We start from the raw sequence: 26,228 nt of genomic DNA on the forward strand, positions 1-26,228 counted from the left end.
CGAAATCCGGTCAATGAGGCACGACTACGGAACTACTTTGACATCAAGGACTACTCAGTGGAGCAACAATGCCCGAATGTACGAGTCAATGGCTTTCTGCACGTTTGCCTTTTACAAGTCAAGGTGCGTTCTGTCCGGCCATCCGCGTCATGCTTTCAGGGCGGCCTGGTGTCAATCTATTGCTGTTGTCTACCCACCAGTCTCTCAATCGCACACTTTCTCCCTTGGGAAATCATGCGACCTCGAGATGATGAAAAGGCGACAAAATCATGTCAGCAAGACTATTTTCTCCTCCATCTGTCATTGGTTCAACAACGAATACTCTGCCTGATATATAACATATTCGATTCGGGCCAGTCTAGCCATTCAGCCCAAGGCATTCCGGCCACACGGATAGTTCGTGATTGATACAATTTCGGTAAGCTTAATGTGGTCATATGTACATGTGGGGTACGCACGCGGGTAAGCATTTCTTCTACTGCACAGTAATCCTTGTACTGGTCGGGTTACCCAAAGCGCGCACACACACTGCCGTCTCACTGATCATCTTAGCAATGAGTCTCGCGTTCAATGAACCTGAGAACTGTACGATGGTGGAAAGCGTCAGTCGACAATCTTTGGTGTGAATGATCGGAATCCGAATCATCAAGGTCGAGCCTTCCCTTGCCGTCGGCTTTGAACGGTAAGAGTCAAGCATGCAAGCAGTTTCCCCGCCCATTTACAATGAATAAACTTGATTGGTCGATTGTGGGGATGCTTATGAGGGTGCTCCCGTTGGCCTATGCAAGCCACCAATGTTCCGAGCATCCCTCACATTATCAGAGACTCTGGTTGGTACGTGTGTAACAGCCTAGATGGCTATTAGGAACGAAACTCTCCGGCAAACGAGCGGCCTCCTCATGTCCCACAGTGCATTCCCGTCGATACCGACGGCCCGCTTTGCTTCGTGCACCCTCACTTTGCCTAGTTCGCAGTCTCTACATTGCTGTAGGACTTCATGATCATCTTTCGACTCAAGCGTTGCCCTTTTCTTACAGTTATTTGGGGGCCTAAAATGCGGAGAGCAGTTCAACTCAGTATCACGGGTCCGGAAATTGTGGGGTCCGCGAACGGTGAATAGTATGTAGGCGTATGGTTTCACAGTACAGATTAGCGTGCAGCGGCATCCGCTACACGATACTTGAACGGCTCAAACACGCATACTCGTGTAATGCGCACTAATCACCAGTCTTCTCGCTATTAACGTGGCTTCGACTCAATCCTGAGGCCAAGGAAGAACAGAGGATGCGAAGGCAACGAGGCAACCTCGTTGCTCGCTCGCTAAGTTCACACTATGCCCCACGAGCTTGGGTCATGCAGAAACGGAATCATGCATTGAATCAGTTCGCGACTCAGTTGCTCAGATGCTTTTTGACCACCGAGCAAGCGCGGTTCGCGACTGGGCCATATTGTGCGATCGGAAGTTCTACAGGAAAGCGGGGTTGGCATGCTTCGTACCTAGCCAGCCACTGAGCAAGGCCGCCCATATCAAAAAATCCGGATATGGCATCGCCCGACTGCAAACATCAAGGCAGCGAATCGCAGTACGTAGCGGTATTGGCCAAACGGTCATGGTTGTTCGAGAGTGGTGTGTTGAAGCATGAGGTCAATGTGACCACCAGACATACATCACACTCGCTCAAATCGATCACGATAGCACTTCAGGGCGCAACAGACGCGGCTGTGCGAACGCGAGGCAAGGAGACAATGAAGACAATTCGATAGCTCCTCAACACGGCATAGCACGCGGCAACGCAAGATTGACACGAGATAGTGTGGAGATCGATCGTAAGGCAACAGACTTGAAGCGGATGCACAAGGGTGAGGCCTAGACGATCTGATTATCCAAGGTAACACTAGCGCAGCAATAGTCGGAACCTCGGTACTCTCACCTCATCAAATGCTCAGTGTCTCAACCTCATGCACCCATTGACCCAGGATGCCAGTATTCGGCGATAACTCGAGGTTGTCGGTCGGAAAGGATCAGATTGGAAGGCCCGTATGACGCGGCCACCCGCAAAGCCTCAGCCCTGCAGCCTGGAGCGAACATCAAATCGCGGGACGGCAACGGCCGGGCCATCACACCAAGGGGGCAGGTATCAAGTAGTGGAGCTCCGTTCCAGGCAAGTACTTGTAACGGCCCGTGGCTGTGACAATGTCATGCCGCCGTGGAATGTCCGTCATGAGATCATTGTCGTTGCTTGTGCGGAATGAGAAGGAAAGCCGCCGTCGCAGCTGAGTGAGCAAAGCAACTTCGTTTCTCGCATGCACCTGCGCACCAAGCAAAAAAGGAAATAAAGGCAAACGAAAATGTTCAGGGAAGAAATCGTCATGGAAAAACGAAGTCAGACGCAGAACACCTCATCATTTGGCGTTCACCCTCTCATCGTGCGCTGGTGACATGAGCCTCCCTTTTTCGCCTCCACCACAGCTGAGCTGCGTGTGTAAAGCGCCAGTAATAGCTTCAAGGTGCAAATTTGCCTCCACGATCGGTGTTGACCGGTGGATTGCGGTGAGCCAGGGGGCGAGACCAGTCTGTGAGAGCTGAATCGTGTTGGCGAGTGTGCTCACCGTGATGTCTAAATTGGCTTTGTCTTGCTGATGAGCCGCGATTGGGAACCAGAGCGTGATGTGGTCGGTGTTGAGTTGATAAAAAGAAAGGACATCGTTGCGACGAGCGTTAATTAGATATACCCTAGAGGCCTCTGTTCACCGGAAAGCGTGGGCCAATCGTAGTGGAAATAGCAGCAAGGATGATTGATGCACCACAACTTCACCTCAACGTGTCCAACATCTACATGCGAAAGCAAGACAGCCAATCTCGCGGCTCTGGCGGTTTGGAATTTCCATACTAGTGCCATGTCTAAATCTGTTTCTGATCTCAGTTCCAGACGGACGCCTTGCGTGCCGGATGTACAGTTCGTCGCAGTCTGCTCCGTGCATCGCAAAATGAATCGATGAAGCTCGATTCGACCAGCTTCATGTCTTGCAGCATGAAGGTCATCCCCTAGACCAACCCAGGTTTCGTCTTTGCCCAATTCATAGGCAAACCTAGAAGGGGAGAAACCACAGCAGTATGCTGTTACCCATGGTCGTATGTACGGTCCCTATGTTGCTAGTCTCGCATGTCTTCGTCTTGCTCAAATGTACGCATCGAACTATCCAATCCCACAGTGCTATTCTAATCAAAAGATCCCTAGTCGAAGTTAGTCTTCTCGTACTGTTTGTCATGTTCGAAGGTAGACGTGGCGAGTCCTTCATGTGGCGTCTATACATGAATACAGACGCGCGCCATAAAGAACAACCTGATAAAGAAGAACTTGTGAGTTCTTTCGCTAATGACCCCGCCAACCCTAGGTAGGAATGATCCATGCATGGCACGCAGCGGTCTAGCTCATGGCAGTGATGGGTGCGATGGCAAACCAGATCAATTTAGAAGCCTGCGAATTCTTCAACGTGTTGCATGGTATTTTCGAAGATACCCGATATTCATTTTCATTTCTTGGCTACGATGATGGTAGGTCTATCGGGGAGGACTAACTACGTGTAACTTCAATCCACCCTTAAGGTCGAACAAATTTCTAATAGTAAGAAGCTTTGCAAAAAGGAACACCAGCTTCATCCAAACCAGGGTGTTTATAAATAGCTAAGAAAGAACCATACATAGTGCAACGTGTAACTCACTAGCCATATAGCATTGCGTAAAGATGAGTCCTCCGCTTAGACAGTCACTGCGACCACTCAGATACTCGCTAAGTATTACAAGACAAGCGTTGTCAAGAGTTAGCCCTGTCATCGTAAAAGAGCGCAGAGTAAAGGTCTAGTTCCTAACAGCTACACAGTCTCGCAAGGGCCTACTTAGTAGCATCACCTAGGGATAATAAAAGGAAGTACGCAAATGTAGGTTCTAGTATAAACCAGCTCAAGAACTATGCAAACGCAAATATACGTCTATTCTGGCATTAATGCAATCAGAATAAGGTTAAGTATATCTTTTCATACTTACGACTAATTTTAGACTACGTTTGTCGAGATAGTTATTGATTGTTTGTTTGTGGTAATCAGCATTGTATTCTTGTATTATGTGAAGATTTTCAGATAATAAGCTTCACTACCTTTTGTTATTAAGCGCACAGTCGCCCCGGTACCTAAGAAGTATGGCGAGGCATTGCCTAAATTCATAATCTATTTATATCTACAGACATCTTTAAGAAGTAATAAGAATAGTGAGTTGCAAGTCCAAGAAAAACATATTAATTAGCAGTGACGTCTACGCTGCGTCCGCATTCCTTACGAATGTCCTTGCACGACTGCGGAATTCCGATGAATCTTAACGAAGTTATAGATCTACGTAAAGATAGCCAGACCACGAGGTAAACGTGTTTTTTCAGACGCCCGCAAAGATGCAGGATTTTTGAATCATAGTACTTCGACCCCGCATGAACGATAGTTTATGGTACAGAGCTACATTGATACCGGGACACTTATATGCAGTGGTACCTCGCGTCATGGCAGACGATCTATCTGTAACCCCCATCAACATTTTCACTAGAGCTATAGAAGAACTCAGCGTTTTGGGGTTCATGCGCGCGGCTTAGATTTTTTGGGGGCACGACCCCGAGAATTGAATGCTATCATCGTCTGCATGTCCCACACATGCTATAAGTCCCCTTCCCATCCAGATCTCTCTACATAGATGCAAACCCCATCCACGCACCCTTACTTCCTCCCCTTGCCCTTCTTCTTTCCCCCCTTCGTTCCACCGCTACCCTGCTGCTGCTGCACAGGTGCCTTCTCCTCGATACCGCCTTGCGTAAAGCCTTCAGCCCTCTTCTTCCCTTTCCTGCCCTTCGGCCTGTAGTAACTCCGATCGCGCATCGGCAGCCACCGCTCGGCATCCATCTTCTTATTAGGATCGAATTCTTTTGGCATGCGGGCCTTTCGTATCCTCTTCGCCTTCGACGGAATTGACTTTGGTGCTGCGCGTTTACGGGATTCGGATGGTTGGGAAGGCAGTGCAAGCGCTGGAACACCAGCATCTTCGAGAGCCACGGCGTCGATGTCCGAGACGAGGCGCGAGGCTTCGGGAAGTATGGACGTCAGGTCTGATGGGATGCTGGATGAGTCCGTAACGCTGTAAGCGGCTACCAATCCGGCGATGGCCGCTCTGTCCTCGTTGTCTTGGTTGTACAAGCCCTTGAAGATCTCGCCTGCCGTCTTAGCGTTATCCTGATTATGCGTGTCCAGAAGCGCTGTCCCCGCAGCAACCAGCAGCGCCTTGCTTGGCGCCTCTGTCTTCGATTTGTGCGGTTTCCCCCAGTATTCTGCAGCCTTTGATAGTTCTGATCTTGCGGCTCCAGGGCGGCCTTGCTGTACGTAAAGCGAAACAAGGGTGGCAACTAGACCAGGGGCGAAGCGTACATCAAGGTTTGAGGCGGACCCGGAATGGGAAAGGCGAGCAAAGAAGGATTCTAAGAGGTGCGTAGCGGCAGCATAGTTGCCGGTGAGGACGTAGAGGTGAGTGATAGTGAGTATAAGGCCGACGTCTGTGGGGCGTTTTTCGAGGAGCGGTAGTATTTGTTTGAGTGCAGCCTTTTCAGTGGGAGCACTTCGAGCGTGCGCTGCTGCGTTCAAGACTGCGGCCATGTTGACGGCTGGTGAAAGAGATGGTGTTGGCGCTGCGGATATGACCTTCTCCGTGGAAAATGCTACCCCTGAGGATTTCTGTGAGAGTAGGTTGATAACGTATTCATCTTGGCGGAGGAGGTTTGTCTGAAAGGAGAAATATTGATCGGTCTTGGAAGGCTTAGGCGAAGAATGGAAAAGTCGATGCGAGAGGTAAGGGTTCGAGTGCTCTTTGGATGCAGCGATGCCGTTCACTTGAGCGATATGCCGGGTCGACAACTCTTTGATCCTGCTCTCTGTTAGTATGAGCTAATTGCTGATATTTGCCTGCCTACTCAGTGAACGGAATTGCAGCCGCCAGCTGCTCGGCCTCATCAACCTTCCCCATCTGTGTGAGGATGTAGACTTGTTGCACCTTCATGGGCAGTATCTCAGCCTTCTTCTCAGCATCACTCATATCTTCCACCTCATTACAACGGTCTATCGCCCGCTTCAGGCATATATCTCCCTGCGCGAATTCGCCGCGTGCTATGCTCGCGCATGCTGCATTGTACGCCGTTTCGAAAACGTCGAGATCCTCTCGTGCCGGCTTCTTTTTCTGAGCAAGCTCGCCTTGCCCAAACCACTCTAATTGCGCGTCCGTGGCGCCAGAATTGATGCGAATATCGTATTCTTCGGTTTCAGCGCCCTGGTTGGCCAGTCCCCTGTACACTCGCGAGGCCTGAGCGAAATTCTCTGAGCGGTACGCCTGCCCTCATTAGCGTCACCTTCTCCAATTGCTCAGACATTGTCCCCACTCACAGCCTGTGCAAGCACATGCTTCATGCCGCGGGCCGCGTTCTCAATTTCCGCACCAGCGACCTCTACAGCCTTCGCCGCATTACCCGTCTTGTACAGCGTGTACGCATAGTGAAAGCGCGCCGTTTCCTGCAGCTCTTTAACGCCCTCGAAGACCTTGAGCGCATCATCGAACCTATCGAGATGCAGGAGCGCTACTGCTCTCACGTGGTGCGCTTGTGTGTCTGTCTTTGACTTTTTGATAGCGGCGTTGGCGGTCTGGAGAGACTCTTCGTGATCGTCGATGGTCGCCTGTGCGAGGAGGGCGGAAAGGGACTTGATTGAGGCGGCCATTGTATGTTTCCGGGCTATCTAGTATCCATCAGGGGTAGGTATGAGAAAGCTTGGGAGTTCAGCGGCGGCGAGGCGGGGTGGATGCGGCTCGCGTGTCGTTGGCGGGGATGGAGTGGGTTGCTCTTGCTCGCTTAAAGTTTCGTTGGCCTGTGCACACCTGGGCAGGATGCTTGCATGAGGACATATACATAAATGGTCTACATGTAGTAATAGGTGACAATAAGTGTACATAGGCTTATCAGTCGTCAAGGGTTCTACCAAAAGCCTTCATCAGAAAGCCACTTTTCCGCCCAAGCTATATCGATGTCAGATCCCATCAGTGTGGTAACATCCAGTTTCCCAAGGTATAAAACGCCGACGCCGTCGCTATGCAAAATCAATTGACATCCTCGAACTCGTCCTCGTCGCTCTCGTCTCCGCCGTCACCCGTAGAGACGGCTGGTGTGGCGGCGTTTGTGGGGGTAGGGGCAGCCGAAGATTCCAGCTTAACACGCTTGGCCTCCGGAGCTGTCTCCACCATGGCATCTTCGAATTCATCATCGTCCTCATCCTCCTCGTCATCTTCCTCCTCTTCTTCCTGCTTCGCGCGTTCGGCGGCAAGCTGAGCGAAAACATCGTCCAGGTTACCGGCTGGGTCGGGCTTGATGTCCACCATCTCTGCCTTGATCGCGGGCGTATCGGTCCCGTTCACTGCTGCAGTTGCGTTCGCGCTGCTGTTATCTTGGCTCTTGTCGACTGTAGATTTGACATGCCATGAAGGAAGCTGGTTCTGCGCGGCGATCTTCTCCTGGCGCGCCTTCTCAGCGGCGCGTGCGGCTTCGTTATACTCTGAATTTGAGGCAATCTGCACTTGAATCTTCTCCGCGACAGTGTTCGTACCCTTGACCGCTGTTGGTCGGACCACCGTCTCTTGGACGACCTCGTGCTTCGCACCGGGGTTAATTTCCTTGTCACGTGGAAGCTCAACGGCCCCTTCGATGGCATCCTTTCCTTCGATGTGTGGAATGGTCACGGTATCGATCTGCTGCATGAGGTCAAGGATAGGCTTGAACTGCTTGTTAAACTTGGCTGGGGTGTCATCGCTGTCGAGCTCTGGTCCTTCATCATCGCCAAGGTAAACGAGTGGCCTGTGGCATTTCTTGCAGACAAAACCACTCTCGCGGCCCAGCGGGTCTATGCTATCCAGAACCTCGATCTGGGTGTACTGAGACTCGCATCCAAGGTTTTTGCAGGCAAATTCCATTTTCTCGGCTGTGGGTTTCGCATCCTTCTTTATGCGCGAGTCGACCTTGTGGATCTTGTACTTGACAGAATCGATGGCTCGACGGTAGTCTATGTAGTAGTATTCGCGGGTGACAGCCTTAAGGGCACCTTCGCGCGTCTCTTGTCGCTGGGCGATTGAGATAAGTCCAGCCTCCTTCAGCTTTCCGACGTACTTCCCGACCTGCTTCGTGCTCTTGCCCATGTCTAGCACAAGCACCAGGTCCTGCATGTGAAGCCTAGAGATCGTCAGCCCGATACCCTTACTCCATAGGTGCCACCAACATACGCGCCATGGTAGACCAGCGCGTCTACGACAACGATGTGCTCTGTCTCGTAGAACATGCGCACCACCGTCTTCACAAAGACCTTGCCGAGCTCGAGCGGGTCCATGGCGGCGGTGGACGGCGAGTCTCAACAACACGAACAACGGAGTTTTCGGCGCGCAGGGTCTACGTGAGAGCGACTCGATGGTGGAGTTGCGACCGCGAGGTTGAGTGAGGAGGGAAGAGCGGCTGCGCTCCAGGCACCGGAGCGGACGCAGCAATGCAAGAGACAATGACAAGGCGGTGATGCGGGCGGTGAGGCGGACCTGCAGTGCCAAGACTGCAGCTCCAAAATTTAGATGCGAAGCTCCCCACGTCTGTGCACCTCCATTGCTCGTATTCTTGCCCATGCCCACTTGCTTGCCAATATGGAGCAAGCTCCCGAGAACAATCGCCGCGACGATTCGGGGAACCACGACAGGAAGCGCAAGCGCGATGACCGTGGTGGACGCGGGCGCGGCGGCAGGCCCTTACAACACGGCAGCCATCAACATAAGAAAAGAAGTATGGGGCGTAAGGAGCATAAGTGAGTGAATCGCGGGGTTCGAATGCGCTTCTCTAACTAAGTAGCCGCGAGCAACTAGACAGGCGCGGGCGCAATGCGGAACAGCAGGACAGGAATAAGCAGAAGGCAGAGAAAGGCGAGAGTACGGCCCCGGCGCTACCCTCAGCGTTTCCCGCGGAAGAGATCGAAGCTGAAGAACGACGACCCAAGAAAAAGGTCGCTGTCATGATTGGATATTCTGGGACCGGCTACAAGGGCATGCAGATCGATAACAAGCAGAAGACCATTGAGGGCGACTTGTTCAATGCCTTCGTCAAGGCTGGCGCCATATCCAAGGCGAACGCAGACGATCCGAAGAAGTCCTCGCTAGTGCGGTGCGCGCGAACCGACAAGGGTGTGCATGCCGCTGGCAACGTGATCTCGCTGAAGTTGATCGTCGAAGAGGAGGATATCGTCGAGAAGATCAACAGTAATCTATCTGAACAGATCAGAGTTTGGGGCATACAACGGACGACAGGATCTTTCAGCTGCTACCAAGCATGCGACTCGCGGTGGTACGAGTACTTGATACCCACGCATACATTTCTGCCTCCACATCCATCTAGCCATCTTGGAAAGAAACTCGAAGAGCTTGCTGAGAAAGAGGGTGACCTGGAAGAGTATCGGAAGCGCCAGGCCGAGGTTGCGAACTTCTGGCCAGAGGTGGAAGAGAAAACCATCAAGCCAATCCTGGAGACACTGGACGACTCGATAAGACCGCTTGTAGAAGAGGCCCTGTACAGCGTAGATGCGGTTGACGCTCCAAGAGACGATGATCCCGCTATCGAGGCGGCCATCGAGACTGAGCAAAAGCCTACCGAGCCGGCGGTAGACGCTGAAATCTCAGTCGAAACAGCAGACGCAAAAGAGAACACCAATGAAGACACTGGGAACAAGGTATCAATTGAGCCGACAAATCAAGAGGTGAAGGAAACACTGGATACCATCCAGAAACAACAACCAGACATAAACCTCAACTCCGAGACTGATGGCTCGATGACTCTCCCAGAATCCGACGTCAACAAGCACGCCCTGGAAGCCGCCGTCAAAGTCCTCAAAAAAGCCTACCTAGAGGCAAAGAAAGCTTACCGCATCTCGCCCGAGCGCCAAGCGCGCGTTCAAGCAGCCCTAAATCAATATGTAGGCACTCACAAGTTCCACAACTACACCATCCAGAAGAAATTCAACGACCGCTCTGCGCAGCGCTACATCAAGTCGTTCAAAGTTGAAGAGAATCCCATCATCATCAACGACACCGAGTGGCTGTCGCTCAAGGTGCATGGACAAAGCTTCATGATGCACCAGATCCGCAAGATGGTCGGCATGGCTGCGCTTACGGTGCGCTGCGGCACGCATCCCAACATCTTCAAGTTGTCGTTTGAGAACAATGTCGTGCGGATCCCAAAGGCGCCTGGTCTGGGTCTACTGCTGGAAAGACCAGTGTTCGACTCGTACAACGAAAAGCAAGCTAAACAGGCTGGACGGGAGAACATTGATTTTTCGAACTACGAGAAGCAGATTGCAGATTTCAAGGAGCGGGAGATTTACCAGCGCATATTCAGGGAAGAAGCACACGGGAACCAGTAAGTGTTAAATCAGCAGCTAAGCAGCTAGACAGCTACAAGAGCTTACACGGTGACAGGTTCAACTCTTTCTTCACGCACCTGGACAATTATCGGGATCCGATCTTCTTGTACCTGACCTCCGGCGGGTTAGAAGCGACGAAGAAGCTAAACAACAAGTCTTTGCAGGGGCAATTCGAGGAATCAGAGGACGAGAATGCGTCAGGTGGCGAGGGCTGAGCATCTGCTAGCAGATAATGGAAGTAGCCAAAAACTCGATCCAAGAGCAGATACCTCACACAAAATTACACCATCAACCTTGTGCACATCAACCATTCGGTGTTGAACAGCCCGAAAAGGGGGACTGGCAGGTTTCAATATTTGCGGAGCGTCGACCTATAAGAGTCCTTGTTATGTAGTACACGCCGCAGCATCTAGTACTGAGGCACCCAATATTATTATCGGCCACATGGCTTCGCATCCTTGCTCGCATTTTCTCTTCCAGCGAAATACTGCTCTACTATCACTACATCTACAAAGCGTTGATGCAATTATACAAAAGAAAGAACAAGGGTATGTACAGGGTGGAACAAGACCAAAACTCTCACACCTATCTAACGTCCGAGGTTGAGCGAATCTTTAATCGCCTGCAGCATTCAGATCCACAACGATATTGATGGCCGCAACCACAACTTCAGCAAAGATGAGGATGATAACGATCCACTCGAGAAGCTCGCCCTGCGCGCCGTCAGTACTTTCTATAGTTTGTATGCAAAGCAGCGAAGGAGCAACATACATGCGTGACTGTCAGCTGGTCCTTCAACACCGCCAATAAGTCTCCAATAACGTTCAGCCTCTCCGTCAACAAGCTGACTCTCTGGTCCATTTCCAGATAGCTTCTTACGGCCTGGTAAACGGGGTCTAGTTGCGGTTCCGCCCACATGAGCTCTGGTGCGTCTAACACGCTACCCTGTAAATGAATGCTGATCCTCAGGATGAACAACTCGCCGATTTGCATGTTGATCTGCTTCTTGTTTAGATTGATTTTTCCGGATACCGCAATCTGTGCGGGTATGTCCTTCGTATCGTCGATGGTGTTGTCAACGAGATCCTCGAACAGCGAGGTCTTCACAGACTGCGACAGACCGTGACTGATGGCGAGCTTAATCATGTAATTCTTCTTGTCTCGGAGCGAAATGAAGTCGTTGTAGATGCGAGCCTGGTATTCGCGCGTGTAGTAGAAGTTGAATTCCTCTGTCTCAATCTCGTCCTTTCCGAGCTTGTCGACTTCGAATTTAGCTATCTCCTTGAGAAAGCGTTTCTCTTCTTGTGTCGTCATGCCCCATATCACTACTGTGCCGTATTCGAACAGGAAGACTTCAGGAGTGTGTACTAGAGTGTCGAAGTCTTGGGTGTCCATGGATGGATCGGAGTCTGCGTGCATGGGCGCAGGTCGTTCCCGATGGTCGGATCCTTCGCCGTGGCCTATTGATGGGGCATCTTCGTTGTCATGTAGGTCTATTAGTACTTCTCTTCTTCGCTCGTTCTCGGCGTCGACCTCAATGGCGCTGTCAGAGTATCTCCGCTGTCTCTCAGGCGGATGTTGTTCCTCGACGCTTGTACTCGCAACCTTCTCCGGCCCCTTGGTCCCGTAGTTGTACGGTGAATATATACACTCGTCGAAGCGCTTCGGTTGAGCACCTCTTAGCCGTGCCTTGCCTTTGAGAAAGCGCATTAGGTCGTCCATCTTGTAGGAAGCCGCAGTGCAGTAAGCCGTCACTCTGGGCAGGCGCTCCCGATCTGCCTTTCCTAATCGGGCAGCATCTCTTCTGGCGGTGGGATCCTTTATGCGAGTATACTGCACGTAGACATCCCGGCCGCTTTCCTCGTCATCGTCCTCGTCGCCATGCTCCGGATCTGGCAGGAGCTTGAGCTTCTGAGCCGTCCTCGTTGTTCTCTGGGGACCAATCTTGGGTGCCGGGCCATGGTGCGGGAGCATGGCAGCTCCAGAGCTATTCCTTCTCCTCAGTCTATTGTTGAGCGAAGTCATCATGGGCTTCCCACCCTGTCCAGGTGCATTTGTGACGGGTTGAGGACCGGAGGGCGGCGCCGCGCGTGGCTGTTGCTTGGGACTGCTCGACTGGACGGTGGGATTGAAGGTGACAGTCCTTTGCGGCCGTGGAGCCACAGGGCGGGGCCCAGTCGAGCCGTGCGACATTGAAGAAATTAGCGGCGTGGTTTCGGTCGAGCTCGACGCCATGTTGAACGCTTTTCACGTGGGTCAACCGATGTTGCGACTTTCGAGGAGCTTCAATAGCGATTGTTAGGAGAGCATGACCGAGAAAGCAGGCATGGGCAGCCCAGTCGCCATGTGTTGTGTTCCGGTGTTGGTGGGTGCGGAAGAAAGGTGCTCGGAGCTGGACTGATGGGAATGCACAGGCATGACGTTTCCAAGCTCTTTCCCAGCAGGCCGTGCACGGGCCCCGAGACCCATGCAGTGGAGCTTAACGGCGATGCAGTGGCACCTCAGCCCTTTTCCACTCTTATTGTGGCTTTGCCTTGACATTTACAATGCTATTTTTCATTTGTACGGATGGTGGCTCCTACCAGGAGTATCTCAAGCCGTTCCATTGAACTAATCCTTTTACTGACCGTCTCGCAAAACATGTCTATCATCCTTTCAGACTGAGTCGACAGCTCCAAACCTGTCGACAAGCTTTGTCAAGGGACTAGATCGCTTCGAGTCTCGTCATACTCTCCAAAGCACATCGGCCGCCTGCACCTTGGATGGTGGTCGCGTCTATCGCCACGACGTGTTGTGGCTTGAATGACGCCAAACGTTTGAGCAGCAGCAACATTCTCTAATAAGCACCCGGCGCGGCGCCTGACCGACTTCATTCTTGACATGCATTTCAAGCACCTTTGGTGACTTGCTGCACAGGTCACAAATTGGGTGGTGTGTGCAGCCCATGTATGCCTAGTTTCGCCCGGTCCGAGTCCCAGGCACCTGCTCGCGCAATGCGGCGCTGCGGACGCCTTACAAAAGTTCAGCATCGCCACTTAGAGCAGTTGATACCCAATTGACATGTCCAATTTGCATTTTTGGTATTCCCCAGGCAAAGAATCGTTCTGAGTTTTCATCTTCCCACACTCGCTCCAATTGTCACTTCACCATGTCCGACCCACCGCTGCCCAGCCCTGGCACCGAATCAGGCGTCAAAACTGATTCTACCTGCACTTCTTGTGGAGTATTCGTGCTTCTCTCTCATTCACAAACATCTCCTTCCATGTCATCTACCAACGCAGAGTCCACGACGCGAGCTACTCGGGCGTCGGCAGGAACGAGGTCACCGATTTGAACCTCACACACATGTTTGAGATTCCGCAGGGCATTTGAAAGGAGCACTTGATGACGTTGTGCGAGTGCGTGGGGGTGCTTTGGGTAAGAGAGAAGAGGTGGCTAGGCTATCGCGCGCGGAGGAAGGAGAGGGACGTGTGGGACGAGATGGGTGAGGAGACGCTTAGGATGGTCGATACGCATGTGAGAAATGTGTGGGCTAGCCTTACGGGAGGGTGCACGCCGTTGTGGGGTGAGTATTGGAACGAGGAACATTGGCACCAAGGTACGTGCAATGGAACGCAAGAGGACGATGAGGAGTAAAGTTTGAGGGGATCGTTCGTCTGTCGTAGGATCGGGTTGCAGTAAGACATTCATAGAACATGGTTCGTTGATTAGAACTCGATGACTCATGTCACGGTAAACTAAATATTTTTAGTAGTCAAAGTGAAAGTGACGGCGCAACGTCAATACCACATTTTGATCCGGACTGACATGATGTGGAGCTGAGCTTTGGGACTCTTTCCTAGAGGATGCTGAACATGTCTGACAGGGCGAAAGGTCGCCGCGGAATGTCAAGAGTTATTGTAAGCCTGCGCTTCAGATAACAAATTATTTGATTAAGCAAGCTTCGAGCACGTAGCACGATGGGGGAAAAAACGTCGAGATGGCTTGGAGAGCAGAGTCATGGTGCTTGTATGTGAGCGCGACGCAAGGTCATCATATAAGGGACCTCTGAGGGACCTCTGAGAGAGCTCTGAGAGTGTGGATGTACTCTGATATCATTCTGATGCTGAGAAAATCGCGCGATGAAATAATGTGCACCGAGCTGTACATTCAGGTACCGAAAACCTTAAACGAGGCGAGCAATCATTGCGCTTGGTTCTGTCGACATTCAATGTAGACGAGACAGTGATTTCTGGGTGCCAGTGCGTTACATCGCCTACCGGGGCACAGCAGCCTCCGTTGCCTTCAAGCTGCCTACAACGGCGAAGCATATGAGCGGCGTGATAGCGTAGCTGATCTGTAGAATAAGTCAGTATGTCCTACAGCACGCGTGTAACTGGAATTTTTACCGTCAGGAACTTGGCGATGACCATCTTCTCCTCCTCCGGGCTCCCTGTCACGTCAGTCAATGCCACCAATATCATCGCGCTGGGTCCTGATGACATCAGCATCATGGCGAACCACAACATGGGATCACTGCTCAGAAGAGTCGTCTTGGTTGCAAGGGCATAAATCAAGGGTATGCTGACAGCCGGCCAAAAGAAGAATCGCATCAAGAATACAAAGGACATGCTCTTTTTCGAGATGGTGCCACTCTCCTCGCCAGCTTTCATCTTACGCAGACTTTGGCTCAATTTCACGCCCACGACAATGATTTGCGTCGTTGCAAAGAGCTCGCCGACATTCTTTATGGCGGTAGTGAGCCAAGCGTTGAAGTAGCCACCATCGTTGCTGTCGTTGAAGAAAAGGCGGTGCAGCGGCGGCGTCAGGCCAATGACGGCGCCTACCAGAGTTCCGAGCAGGGGAGCGTTGGCAAACTGGTACAAGAAGTCAAGCAGCTGCTGTGCCCAAGGTGGTAGGCTCTGGAGCCATTTCGTTGTGCGCTTGTAGCCTCGGCGTTCAACACGATTGATTGGGCGTACCGCACGTTGCGGGAGCAGCGATGTCTCCTCATGAACTATGCCATCTGGGCCCCGTTCTATGCTTTCTTGTCCCTCGCCGTCACTTTCTTCGCCCTCTTTGTTCTCCTCGTCCGGTGCATCCTCGTCACTCGGCCGCAGCAGTCGGGGGCCCAGTGCAAAGGTCAAGCTGTTGCTGACCATGGCGTTGATCAGAAAGTACGACTCAGCCCGGTCGAGCGCCTTCGATGCGTCGTCACCTGGTGGAATGATGGCATCGAGAACACCCGTCGTACTCAGCGACTGAATGAGCAGCAGCGGCAGACTCGTCGTATTATTGAAGGTCACGGCCAGTTTGACCCAGTTGGGCAGTTTGAAGATGCGACAAGCGATGGCGCTGATCCCCAGCGAGATGAGCGTATACGAGATGGACCAGACGAGAATCGGCACATAACGTACGCCGGTTTCCTTATCCAAGTTCGTGCCAAGCTTGTAAATGAGTAACGCGGGTAGGAACATGCGCACACATGCCCGCGACACCTCTCTCGCCGCACCTGTAGAGAGGAGGTTGAATTGCGCGGTCAGGACGCCGAAGAAGATGGTGATCAGGACGGAGATCGAGGCTTGGAGGGCGCCGACCAATGGCACCACGAGCTCGGACTTGTCGACGCCCATGGTCGATGAAAGAAAGGGTACAAGATGCTAGGGAAAGCAAGAATATGGTACGATGCGTTGCAAGGACTCCGGCAAGGACATCCCGTCCTTATGAGGATTTGCCCTCGCTGGGCGACAACTGCATGGCGTCGACAAAGGCTATCGCGTATCGACCCGCCGACGTCATGCGGACAAGACCGAGACCCCACAAGATCAGGCCCAAGACCCAGGAACAGGGAACTGCTCGCGTGCCTAGCTTTTCGTCCTGACAAAGTCCGCATGCCAAGGGTATCATTTAATCCATTTGGAAACTACAGAAGCGCTATTTCTATCTTTACAATTCGTACAGTGCATGTGCATCGTGCTGCCGTGTCAGAGACGAACTGGGGCGGGATCCCCAAGATAACAGCCAACATCGGTCTTTGTCGACGTTCATTTCACCCCCTCGATCTCAGATGCCCCCAACAGAAGATCCTATGCCAACACCAAGCTTCTGCCTACACAAGTCCCCTAACGTACTTTTTCCAGATTTCCAGAAATGCGCCGCGATCACTCTTACTCTGGAACTTGATCTCGAGCTCAGAGTAGCCGAAGCGGTTCAAACTGGCCGGCGCTCCCTTTTTCTGCCCACTACTGAAGATGGACGATCTCGCCGATGTCACGCTGACCGCTGAAGTAGACACGATGGAGCTTCTTGTGCCTGCGCGGCTCAGCCCCAGCCTCTGGATCTCGCCCTCACCAGCCCCAGACGACGTAGACGACTTCCGCCGCTGAAACACTTTGTCGCGAGTCCACTTGCCTGGCTCTTTGGAGAAGACGAGCTGCAGCTTATCTGAGTTCTTGTTGTACGCCGAGTCGTCCAACCATTGAAAGACATAATGCGGCTCTTCCACCCAATGCGCCTTCTCTTCCGGCAACGCGCTAGTGTAGAAGAGCAGGACCAGGACATCTGCAGATTCCAGGCCGTTCAATCCTATGCGCATTTCGGTTTTCCTCCATAACCTCAAGTTCTTGCCTCGACATTCTGGCTTGTTGAGATTCGATGATATGCTCAATATGGGGCGGTCGTACAACAGCTGCGCCCCGTCCTTGCCGTTGTTTGTATACAGCAACGTCTGCAACTTCTCACTTGATATTGCATCGGACATTAGGTACTTGATGTCTGTGCATCTTTTGTCAAGTCGCCCAAACGAGCCCCTGGGAAAGTCGATGGCCACGTCGCCGTCGGGGAATGATGTTGTCAAGGGAATGCTAGGACCTGTGGCCGGAAAATGCTGCGTGATCCAGACTTTCACCTCCTTGCTGCTGCCGGAACGATAGACGGAGCGGATCGAGATCCCAGCATCCTCACGATACCGCCAGTGCAGGTCACACTCTCTGCTCTCGGAGCCTTGCGGTGTCATTCGCTCCACTACCGCCTTGCGACAAAGCTTGTTCCATTGCAGAGCTCCGGGACCCAATGCAATACTCAACAGTGACGCAGCCGAGAGCTTTCGTCGTAAAGGTTGCGCTGCGTCCTCGGGTGTGGTTCCCGCCGTACTGATACCTAGGCCGGGCACTGACAGGCGAGAATCTGGCGACTGGCTGAAGCTAGAACGAGTCGTTGACATGGATGAAGTACGTGCTAATGGGGACGATGGAGCCTCAGAAACCGAACCCCAGTCGACGGCATCGAAGTATGAGTGTGGAATGTGGGGGCTGCCTGTTGGAGACGTACATGGGGACGGTGTGGTAAGACCTTGCCGCAGGGTCTGCGTAGAGTCAGTCATCGAAGTGCGACCTCCGAAGCCTGCGAAGCTTCCGGAGAAATCAGAGTTGAGTGTCTGTATAGTACCGGTCCTTTGGGGAACGTGCGGCAGGTTTCTCATTTCCTCGCGGATAGCGTCGCTAGGCGCAAGATTGGTCCTTCTCTCGACGGCCATCCTCTTTGCGCGGTTTTCTTCGATCATGATCGCATCCTCTAGCTCTCGTCGAAGGTGGTACAGCACTGCTGCTGTTTGCTCATCACCTTTCTGAGCTGCTGTGGGTGTTTCGCCCCAAGACGAAGGCCGCGCCGAATTTCCGTTTTCGATCGCGAGACGCTCGTCCTCGCCCTTCAACCACCGACTGAAGATAAGCCAGTCTTTGTACAGCTGGTCTGCTTCTGACGGCGCAGGTAACGCGTTGGGCGCAGTGCGTGATGAGCTACCGATGGCATTTGTGGTATAAGCGTGGCCGCCAAAACTGACGCTGCGAAACGGGGCGAGATCCAACAGTCGTTGGGTCTGTTTGGTCGCTTCCAAGTGCAAACGCCTATCCACTGTTAGCATACATGATCAGCATACAGTACCGGCGCATCGGTATGCGCACAGGGGTCATCCCAGGCTGCGAGTTACAGGCGCGAATCATATGTCAGGAGAAGAACTCACAGTTGTAGGAACGAAGTGCACATCTGTAGCGCCTGGTAATGACCCATGATGACAGTTTTCAGGTTCGAAATTTCCTTCTCTTTGCCAATATACCGGATGGTATATACGAACTTCTTCATGCTCATCTTTCTGTCGACGAGATGGTTGGCGTAAGGCTCTATCGTTTCCTCGCATCGCTTGAGGGTTTCCTGGAAGTCCAGGTAGGGAAACGGCAGCGGCTTGCCATACTCTTTCATCAGCTCACTGAGATCCAGCAGACACTGATGGAAGGACGTGAACTCGCGGACGAGCCCCGAGACTTGGGTCTCCGAGTTGTCGTTCGCATCTGGACGCCATCAGTCAAGGGCACCACAGCAACACCAAAGAGTCAGACTCACCTTTGAACGCGAGATAGACACGGGTGGAAACCTGGACGAGCTTGACGACATCAGAGGGACTGAAGCCGAACGACATCACTACTGGCTCTGCGGGCCGCGCTCGAGCGCAGTTCTACCCCAGGGTAGCTTGTTCTCATGCACTGGTGGTATGGGCGCAACAGGAGGGCTGTCGCATGAGCAGGCTCCAGAGCTGGTCGAGGGATGTTGTAGTTGCTGGCTCGAGTGGGCCGTGCTGGTGCCCGCCCGCGTGGGACGTCCAGACAGCTGGACGGGGCGCAGCGTTATTGCCTGCTGCGTGCGCCTGCAGGGCAGATTGTCCCAGGCCCATGATGCGTTCCAGAGGGCGTGCCATCTCGTGTTGATAGAGATGGCGCTTGAGGGTGGCTTTCTGGCGAATCAGGCGAGGCGCAGCGGTGGTCAATGGGAGGGCAGATGGCTGCACGTGGGGGCTCCTTGGACGTCGATTGATGCTGGACTCGCCCACACGACGAGTACTCGGCGCGCTCTCCTCTATGCGAAGCACCCCCCGAAGCAGCTCCCTGGGTGTTGTCTGTCTGCGCACCGCGTACCTGCAGGTCATGCCCTCGTGCCCCGCGTGGAACCCTTCATTTGCCGACGACAGCATCGCACCACAGCCCGCCGTCGACCAGCCGAAATCATTCACCGCGGATACGAGACACTATTGCTGCTCCGCGCGTGCAGGACGAGGCTGCGACACACCTTGCGGCGGTGCTCTGGTCTGGATGCAGGAAGGCCGCCAGCGCTCCATAGCAATACGAGCAGCCACACTATCCTACATGGCTCACCGGTCTGCTCGAATGAGCCTTGGGCCATGCCCTCCCTGTGCTCGTGTTTCGCGCGTGGTGGCTGAGGTTTGAGTCGCGTCCATGATATGAAGGATGGCCTCGCAGAGGAAGCCGCGCACCACACCCATCACACTGCACGCGCCAGCCAAGTCACCCTTCGATCCATACTCTGTCGTCTCGTCTACCAATCTGCCATCTTTCTGTTCGTAGTGTCACGTGCTCTTGCATAGCGTCCGAGCATGGGTCTCCGCAAATGGCTTAGCCGGCCGATGAGAGGCCATCATCTTGGTGTCGAAGACCTGACCAGAGGCGATGAGGGTGTTCCAGTACGTTCACCTACCTTCAAACATCTTCTCTTTCCTTCTGCCACCTTCAGACATCTTCTCTTTCATTCTGCTACCGTTAGCACATCGACGTACTGACTTTTGTAGGCCACCAAACGCCGCAGATGGGCGCTTCAGACCATAGATTCCGCACCATTCCAAGCCTGGGTGGTCGTTGTAGCAGGTATCGGATTCTTGACTGATTCGTTCGCTCTCTTCTGTCTGAATGTTGTCACGCCAATGATCGGTTATGTCTACTGGCCTCACAATGTTGACAGCGATGGCACGCCACAACTTCCGTCTTCGGTCAAGACCGCTCTGATGTGCTCAACCCTCGCCGGTACCATGATCGGTCAAATAGCCTTCGGTGTTGCAGCGGACCAGCTTGGTCGAAGAAAAATGTACGGGCTCGAGCTCGTCATCGTCATCGCGGGGACCTTCTTGATGATCATGAGCTCGAATGGTGAGAAGAACAGCATGGCCGTGGGTGGTTGGCTGATAGCATGGCGGACCATCATGGGCCTGGGAATCGGAGCCGATTACCCACTTTCAGCGGTGATTACAGCCGAGTTCGCACCCAGAAAGCATCGCGCCAGAATGCTAAGTTGGGTTTTCTTTGCCCAGCCCATCGGACAGCTCCTGGCCAACGTACTTTCCCTGGCAGCCGTCGAGGGATTCAAGTCTGAAATCACCAGTGTATATCCAGCATGTCCCGCCGGGGACGAGGGCTTGCAGTGTTTCAAGGCCATTGACCGGCTGTGGAGGACAGTTGTGGGAATTGGTGCGTATCTCCCAGGTGAGAGGTGGATGTCCCATCTGACGCTTTCTTTCTACGACTAGGTATGATCCCAGCCATGATCGCACTAGCGTTCCGCTTCACCATTCCTGAGTCACCTCGCTACAAGCTCGACATTTTACGAAATGTCCATACCGTGTTTGAAGATACGAAAGACTTTTTTGGCGCTCCCGAAGTAGATTCAGAAGGAGGCGAACTTGAGATGTTGCCCACCACCCCTACTGTCGATGGACAAGACCTATCGAGAGTTTCGACATCGTCCGAAATTGCACCTGAGGAGGTGGTTGGTAGTGACAGCGAATCTGAGCGCCGCCCCAGCTCTGTTCACCAACGCCCAACATCATATCAGCACGTCCATCTCCCACCGAATGACCCGAATTATGGTAAGCACCTTCGGCGCGCATAGCCCGTTTTGACACTGTTACTGAACAATGACCCAGTTCCTCCACTTGCCTCTTGGGCCGACGCGAAAGACTTCTTCATCGCTCAAGGCAATTGGCAGTACTTGCTCGGCACCTCCCTCTCATGGCTATTTCTAGACTTCGCTTTCTACGGTCTGGGACTCTCTTCTCCTGAGATTGTCCGCCACATCTGGCAAAACCCGGACTCGGACAATGCAGCGTCATCCGTATTTGACTCTCTGCGTGACAACAGCTTGCATACGCTCATCATGGTATCGATCGGTGCAGTAATCGGTGGCGCTGCAATGATCAAAGTCATCCGCTATGCGAGCCCGAAAGTGATACAGTTCTGGGGGTTTCTGGTTCTGTTCCTGCTCTTCATTGTCACAGGTAGTGCGTGGACCAAGCTTCTTGACAGTAGTCGCTCCGGCTTGATCGTTCTGTACGTTCTATCGCAGATAGCGTTCAATCTAGGACCAAACGTCACGACCTTCATAGTAAGCGTTCTTTCCTATAGACTGGTTGTCTGTCTTCTTTCTACAGCAACAACTGACTCTCATCTTAGATTCCTGCTGAGATCTTCCCGACCCGTTACCGTTGCACCGCACACGGCATCGCAGCTGCAGCCGGCAAGCTTGGCTCCTGGCTCGTCCAGGTCTTTCTCGCCTATGCCTTCAAGTCTAACTCGCAGGAAGAACGGTACGACTGGGAACGTCAAAATTTCGGACACGTATTACAAGTCATGTCGGCGTTCATGGTCGCCGGCGCGGTCGTCACATATTTTCTCGTTCCGGAGACAAGGGATCACGACGGGAAGAGTAGAACGTTGGAAGTTTTGGCAGGCGGAAAGAGGGTCCTCGATGAGTTGAACAAGCAGAGGGCACAAGAGCAGGACTGATGGTCCATGACGTGATATTCCGAATGCAATATTTTCTCGATGAAGTCCTCTACTTGAAGCGACTATACTTTACTTTTGCGATCTGCACCTCTCTCGTACTCCATCCCCAAAACAGTGATTAGCGCGTGTTTTAGCATTACAAGCTCGGGCCCGTTCCAGGTCGTTGGCGGAGGCTTACAAAGGTGGGGGCGCTTACACAGTACATCAGGGCTCATGCCAGATTCGCATCGACGAGGCGAGGCGTTTCAGCCGCTTCACGCCGTCTCCTTCGCGCAATATGTGCGTTACATGCGCGAAGCGACAGCGCACTAGACGGACGATCTTGTGGAACTCCGCAGCCATCGGAGGCTACTGATGCAAGCAGAATATACAGCCTTGCAATGGAGTATTACGGCCACAACCGCCCCCACACGGTCATCGTGGGCCACTAAAAGGTACCGCGGCCGCGCGTCACAGCCGCCAACGCATAGACATTTCGGCCGCGCGAAAATTCACCCGGAGGCGGAATGTAGCGGGAAGAAGGGGAGCATTACAGGGACACGACACAATCGCTGCCTGCCTTGTTGTACGAGCGAATGGCACGAGTCGGACATAGACGGACTTAGTAAGCGGATCAATTTTCTTTCTAGCTCTACGCTGTGGGCATGGAGTAATCCCAGGGGCGGCGAATTGTCTATCCAGCTTATCCACGTCCGCCGCATCAATGCATAATGCCGACATCCTAGATCCTGGTCTCGTCCAATCCTACCTTAGAAAGCACGCGGGCTGTTCTTAAAACGCACAGTGGAATCGCCGCCTCCAACATGAGCGCATCTGAGGTAAGCAGATCTTATTCCAAGGACGCTGTATCAACGCCATCTTTGTAGCGGCCAGACGGTTCGAATTCCATGGCCCATTGTTACCCTGATGCGGCAAGGAGGCTGGGTGCGACCCACTAAAGATCCTCTCAGTGCCTCTATGGGAGATGGAATAAGCGCTAGGCCGCTAGCACGCCCACCCCAATGTTGCGCGTTGTGAGACATGCGGTAGCAGTTGGCGGCTCAACACTGGACCATTGCGACCGTTTGACTTTAGACGGGCGGCGATAAGCGGTGAGGTTTAGCGAAGTGGACGTCAGCACGACCAGCTCGGACAGTGGGTATAAAGATGGCTGTGGTCGCATTCGAGGCCTGCTCATCTGCATCAGTCTCCGCGTTCCACACAACACTACAGCTATCTGACCTTCCCCACACATACCTATTCTCTAAACACAACCGTCACAATGAGCGGAGAAGAGGCACCTTTCGTCCCATTCAGCCAGCAGCCTGACTTGCACACCCCGGCACCGTACCGTGCTGCCCAATTGACCTATCCCGCCAACCTACGACAGGCCCTTAAAGATGCCCAGGCGGACAAGAGCAAGACGCTGCTTGGTGTTGCGCAGGGCATTCCCAACGTCTTTGTAACCAAGATCCTCGCATCGACTAAGCCTGACTTCATCTGGCTTGATGTGCAGCATGGCATCTTTGACCGATTGACGCTGTTTGAGTAAGTTGTACATACTCTAGATCGCATGAAGCCTCCATATTTGGGGATATACCTTACATATTCAACTTCAGCAAAAAAACAAGCTAATGCCCCGCCCAGCGCTGTGCACGCCGCCCAAGCTCACTCCGAAGGCAAAGCCGCCGTCGTCGTCCGCGTCCCCAAACACGATGAAGTCTCCCTCATCACCGCTCTCGACGCAGGCGCCTCGGGCATCGTCGTCCCCGATGTCGAATCCGCCCAAGACGTCAAAGATTTCATCCAGAAGATCTACTACGCGCCCATCGGCAAGCGCTCTTTCTCTCCCTGGATCTTCACCCCGGGCGTCTCGGACGCGTCCCTCTACCCTGGTGACCAGTTCAACATCGCCACGTCGAATCGTCACATTTGCGTTATCCCCCAGGTCGAGACTGTAAAGGGTATCGAGAATCTCGAGGAGATTGCTGCGGTGCCGGGGATCCATGGACTCATGTTTGGTCCTGGTGACTTCATGATAAGTGCGGGCTTGCCGCTCAAGCTGGGTGGTGAGCCACACCCGACGTTTGTGGCTGCGATGACGAAGCTGGTTACTGCGGCGAAGACGAATGGGTTGGCGCTGTTTGGGTACGTTGTTTCCCCTTCCTGGACTTTGGAGACGTGAAAAAGGGCTAACAACGTGACAGTGCTGCACAAGCGCCAGAGATGGTTCCCATGCTGATTCAGCAAGGATACCAAGGTATTGCTGTGGCTTTCGATTACTGGGGCTTGGCTGGTTTGGTCAAGGACTCGCTGAAGAAGGGGGCGGAATATGTGAAGCAGGCGGCTGCTGGGTCCGAGACGCCGTGAGGGAGGGAGAGAGGATGATGTTGATACGATACCCACACGTTAATAATGCAGCGAACTGATCAAAGCAAGATAATTGTATCCTAGCCTAAGATCACGAAAAGTAAAGTTCTAGAAACGAAAGAGTCCATTGCAAAGGCATTGGTGTTCAATGTCGTCCATAATTCCTTCAAAACCGAGTCATCATTAGGGGAATACTCGGTATTGTCTAAGCATATTGTTCGATCCGTTCGAGAAGTCTTCACGTACTTCGCAGTAAGGTTAAGATGCAGAGCAGGAATTGAATAGGATGCCAGAACGCTCACAAGTCTATTGTCATTCTATACTCTTGGAACAGTTTTATCCCCTCACCACTTGAAGCTCTCTTCAAAATACTCCACACCACCAAATCCTCGCCCCAACATCGCAACACACGCTTTCCTTGTCTCATCAGCCATCCTCGCCGGCCCACACGCCACCACTGCAAGCCTACCATGCCCTGACTCTTTGGCCAATTCCTCTACCACTTCATGCACAGCCGGCCTACCTGGCATCAATTTCACCCTCTTCATCCCATCCGCCGGCACATCGTCTGTGTTCTTTACATCCTGAGTCACGTGAACCTCCAGCTCGACGCGCTCATCGTCAAACAGTGTCCGAAATTCGCGTAGCACCGACGCAAGAAACGCATGCTCTCGGACTGCCCAAACTATGCGTAAGCTGATGACGCTAGATGTTTCGGACAGGAGATTGTGAATATGCGAGAGCGGGACTGCGATGCCCGTGCCGCCGACGATGAACAATATGTTCGTGAAGGTGCGGAGAGGAATGGTATGGCCGTAGGGTCCTTCAACGAGGACCCGTACAGATGTCCGGTGCGATGCTGCTCGCTTGGCCAGACGCGAGGTAAAGCCATCGTAGGGCCTGATGAGGAATACAAGAGATCGAGGACTCGAAAATGAGGTTCTTGATTGAAGTAACGCATCTGATTCAGACGATTCGCTAGATTCGCTGCGGTATGCCGATGGCCGGTCTGAGATGGGACTCAATGGCAGCTGAAGATCTGGACGCTCGACATCGGTGCTGACATAGGCAAGCGTGAATGGATGGTTGGTGCGCGTAGAGCGGCTCGTCAACTATATATATGTAGTAGTATGTCCCTGGCTGTACTTTGAGCCATGATTTGTTGCAAGGCACACGTAGGCTGACTAGATGAGAGTTGGGGTCGTACGTCGCTGTGGCTTTCGTGTCCCAAAAACGCCAATTGAAGGCCAGGATGCGAGTACCGCGGACGAGCCGGTCAAAGATCCAGATTGCAACACATGGGTACACGAAACTGTTCCATTCCCAGGACCCAAATATTAATACGTGGCTGTGAAGAGTTAGTAGAACGAATAGAGAGGGAGGACTTGACGTACTAATACATAGTCAATAGCACGAAAATGGAGGAGATGATATGCAGTGTGAGGAAGATCTCGTAATGACTGCGACGCAGCCCGTACACCGAGAAAGCAAGAAGTGCGCACATAAGGATTGTTGCTAGTTCTCCGTTCCAGAAGTAGTGCTTGTGGAGGTACCTCCAAAGGCTGGTCAGTCCATCCCCCTGAGCCGATCAGTAAGGTATCGATGAAACTTGAGCTGGATCTTGCCCTTACGTTCGCAGATCATGATGGTGTAGCCTATCGAGTGGACGACTGCCTGCGCTGTGCTTACCCGGGCTACCCATCTGTGGAAGTTGTTGTATGTGCCAAAACCCCAGCCAGTCACCCACATCAAAGTGTCATTTCTCAT

General features: G+C 52.9%; 8 protein-coding genes across 8 annotated transcripts; 3 read left to right on the forward strand and 5 right to left on the reverse strand.

Annotated features, from left to right (window-relative positions):
* Positions 1 to 4,758: 4,758 nt before the first annotated feature.
* On the reverse strand, positions 4,759 to 6,795 carry srp72 (Signal recognition particle subunit SRP72; the record flags this gene model as incomplete). Its single annotated transcript, XM_056212638.1, has 3 exons — positions 4,759 to 5,953; positions 6,000 to 6,412; positions 6,466 to 6,795. 3 exons carry the CDS (start codon positions 6,793 to 6,795, stop codon positions 4,759 to 4,761), a joined length of 1,938 nt encoding a protein of 645 aa, XP_056072946.1.
* Positions 6,796 to 7,171: 376 nt separating this feature from the next.
* N0V89_003842 (uncharacterized protein) lies at positions 7,172 to 8,448 on the reverse strand (the record flags this gene model as incomplete). The annotated part of the gene is made up of 2 exons (XM_056212639.1): positions 7,172 to 8,294; positions 8,345 to 8,448. 2 exons carry the CDS (start codon positions 8,446 to 8,448, stop codon positions 7,172 to 7,174), a joined length of 1,227 nt encoding a protein of 408 aa, XP_056072947.1.
* Positions 8,449 to 8,749: 301 nt separating this feature from the next.
* Positions 8,750 to 10,727, forward strand: PUS1 (tRNA pseudouridine synthase 1; the record flags this gene model as incomplete). The annotated part of the gene is made up of 3 exons (XM_056212640.1): positions 8,750 to 8,907; positions 8,952 to 10,508; positions 10,568 to 10,727. The coding sequence occupies 3 exons, from the start codon at positions 8,750 to 8,752 to the stop codon at positions 10,725 to 10,727; spliced, it is 1,875 nt and encodes a 624-aa protein (XP_056072948.1).
* A 399-nt stretch (positions 10,728 to 11,126) lies between these two features.
* Positions 11,127 to 12,747, reverse strand: RMD1 (sporulation protein rmd1; the record flags this gene model as incomplete). The annotated part of the gene is made up of 2 exons (XM_056212641.1): positions 11,127 to 11,225; positions 11,284 to 12,747. The coding sequence occupies 2 exons, from the start codon at positions 12,745 to 12,747 to the stop codon at positions 11,127 to 11,129; spliced, it is 1,563 nt and encodes a 520-aa protein (XP_056072949.1).
* Positions 12,748 to 14,767: 2,020 nt separating this feature from the next.
* N0V89_003845 (uncharacterized protein) lies at positions 14,768 to 16,124 on the reverse strand (the record flags this gene model as incomplete). Its single annotated transcript, XM_056212642.1, has 2 exons — positions 14,768 to 14,848; positions 14,901 to 16,124. 2 exons carry the CDS (start codon positions 16,122 to 16,124, stop codon positions 14,768 to 14,770), a joined length of 1,305 nt encoding a protein of 434 aa, XP_056072950.1.
* A 476-nt stretch (positions 16,125 to 16,600) lies between these two features.
* N0V89_003846 (uncharacterized protein) lies at positions 16,601 to 18,964 on the reverse strand (the record flags this gene model as incomplete). Its single annotated transcript, XM_056212643.1, has 3 exons — positions 16,601 to 18,395; positions 18,512 to 18,836; positions 18,889 to 18,964. The coding sequence occupies 3 exons, from the start codon at positions 18,962 to 18,964 to the stop codon at positions 16,601 to 16,603; spliced, it is 2,196 nt and encodes a 731-aa protein (XP_056072951.1).
* Positions 18,965 to 19,963: 999 nt separating this feature from the next.
* N0V89_003847 (uncharacterized protein) lies at positions 19,964 to 22,112 on the forward strand (the record flags this gene model as incomplete). Its single annotated transcript, XM_056212644.1, has 5 exons — positions 19,964 to 20,020; positions 20,126 to 20,798; positions 20,858 to 21,196; positions 21,254 to 21,711; positions 21,780 to 22,112. 5 exons carry the CDS (start codon positions 19,964 to 19,966, stop codon positions 22,110 to 22,112), a joined length of 1,860 nt encoding a protein of 619 aa, XP_056072952.1.
* Positions 22,113 to 23,373: 1,261 nt separating this feature from the next.
* N0V89_003848 (uncharacterized protein) lies at positions 23,374 to 24,461 on the forward strand (the record flags this gene model as incomplete). Its single annotated transcript, XM_056212645.1, has 3 exons — positions 23,374 to 23,639; positions 23,739 to 24,239; positions 24,299 to 24,461. The coding sequence occupies 3 exons, from the start codon at positions 23,374 to 23,376 to the stop codon at positions 24,459 to 24,461; spliced, it is 930 nt and encodes a 309-aa protein (XP_056072953.1).
* Between the last annotated feature and the right edge of the window lie 1,767 nt (positions 24,462 to 26,228).

Source organism: Didymosphaeria variabile, assembly GCF_027946475.1.
Source record: "Didymosphaeria variabile strain IMI 356815 chromosome Unknown scaffold_3, whole genome shotgun sequence".
Lineage (NCBI taxonomy): Eukaryota > Fungi > Ascomycota > Dothideomycetes > Pleosporales > Didymosphaeriaceae > Didymosphaeria > Didymosphaeria variabile.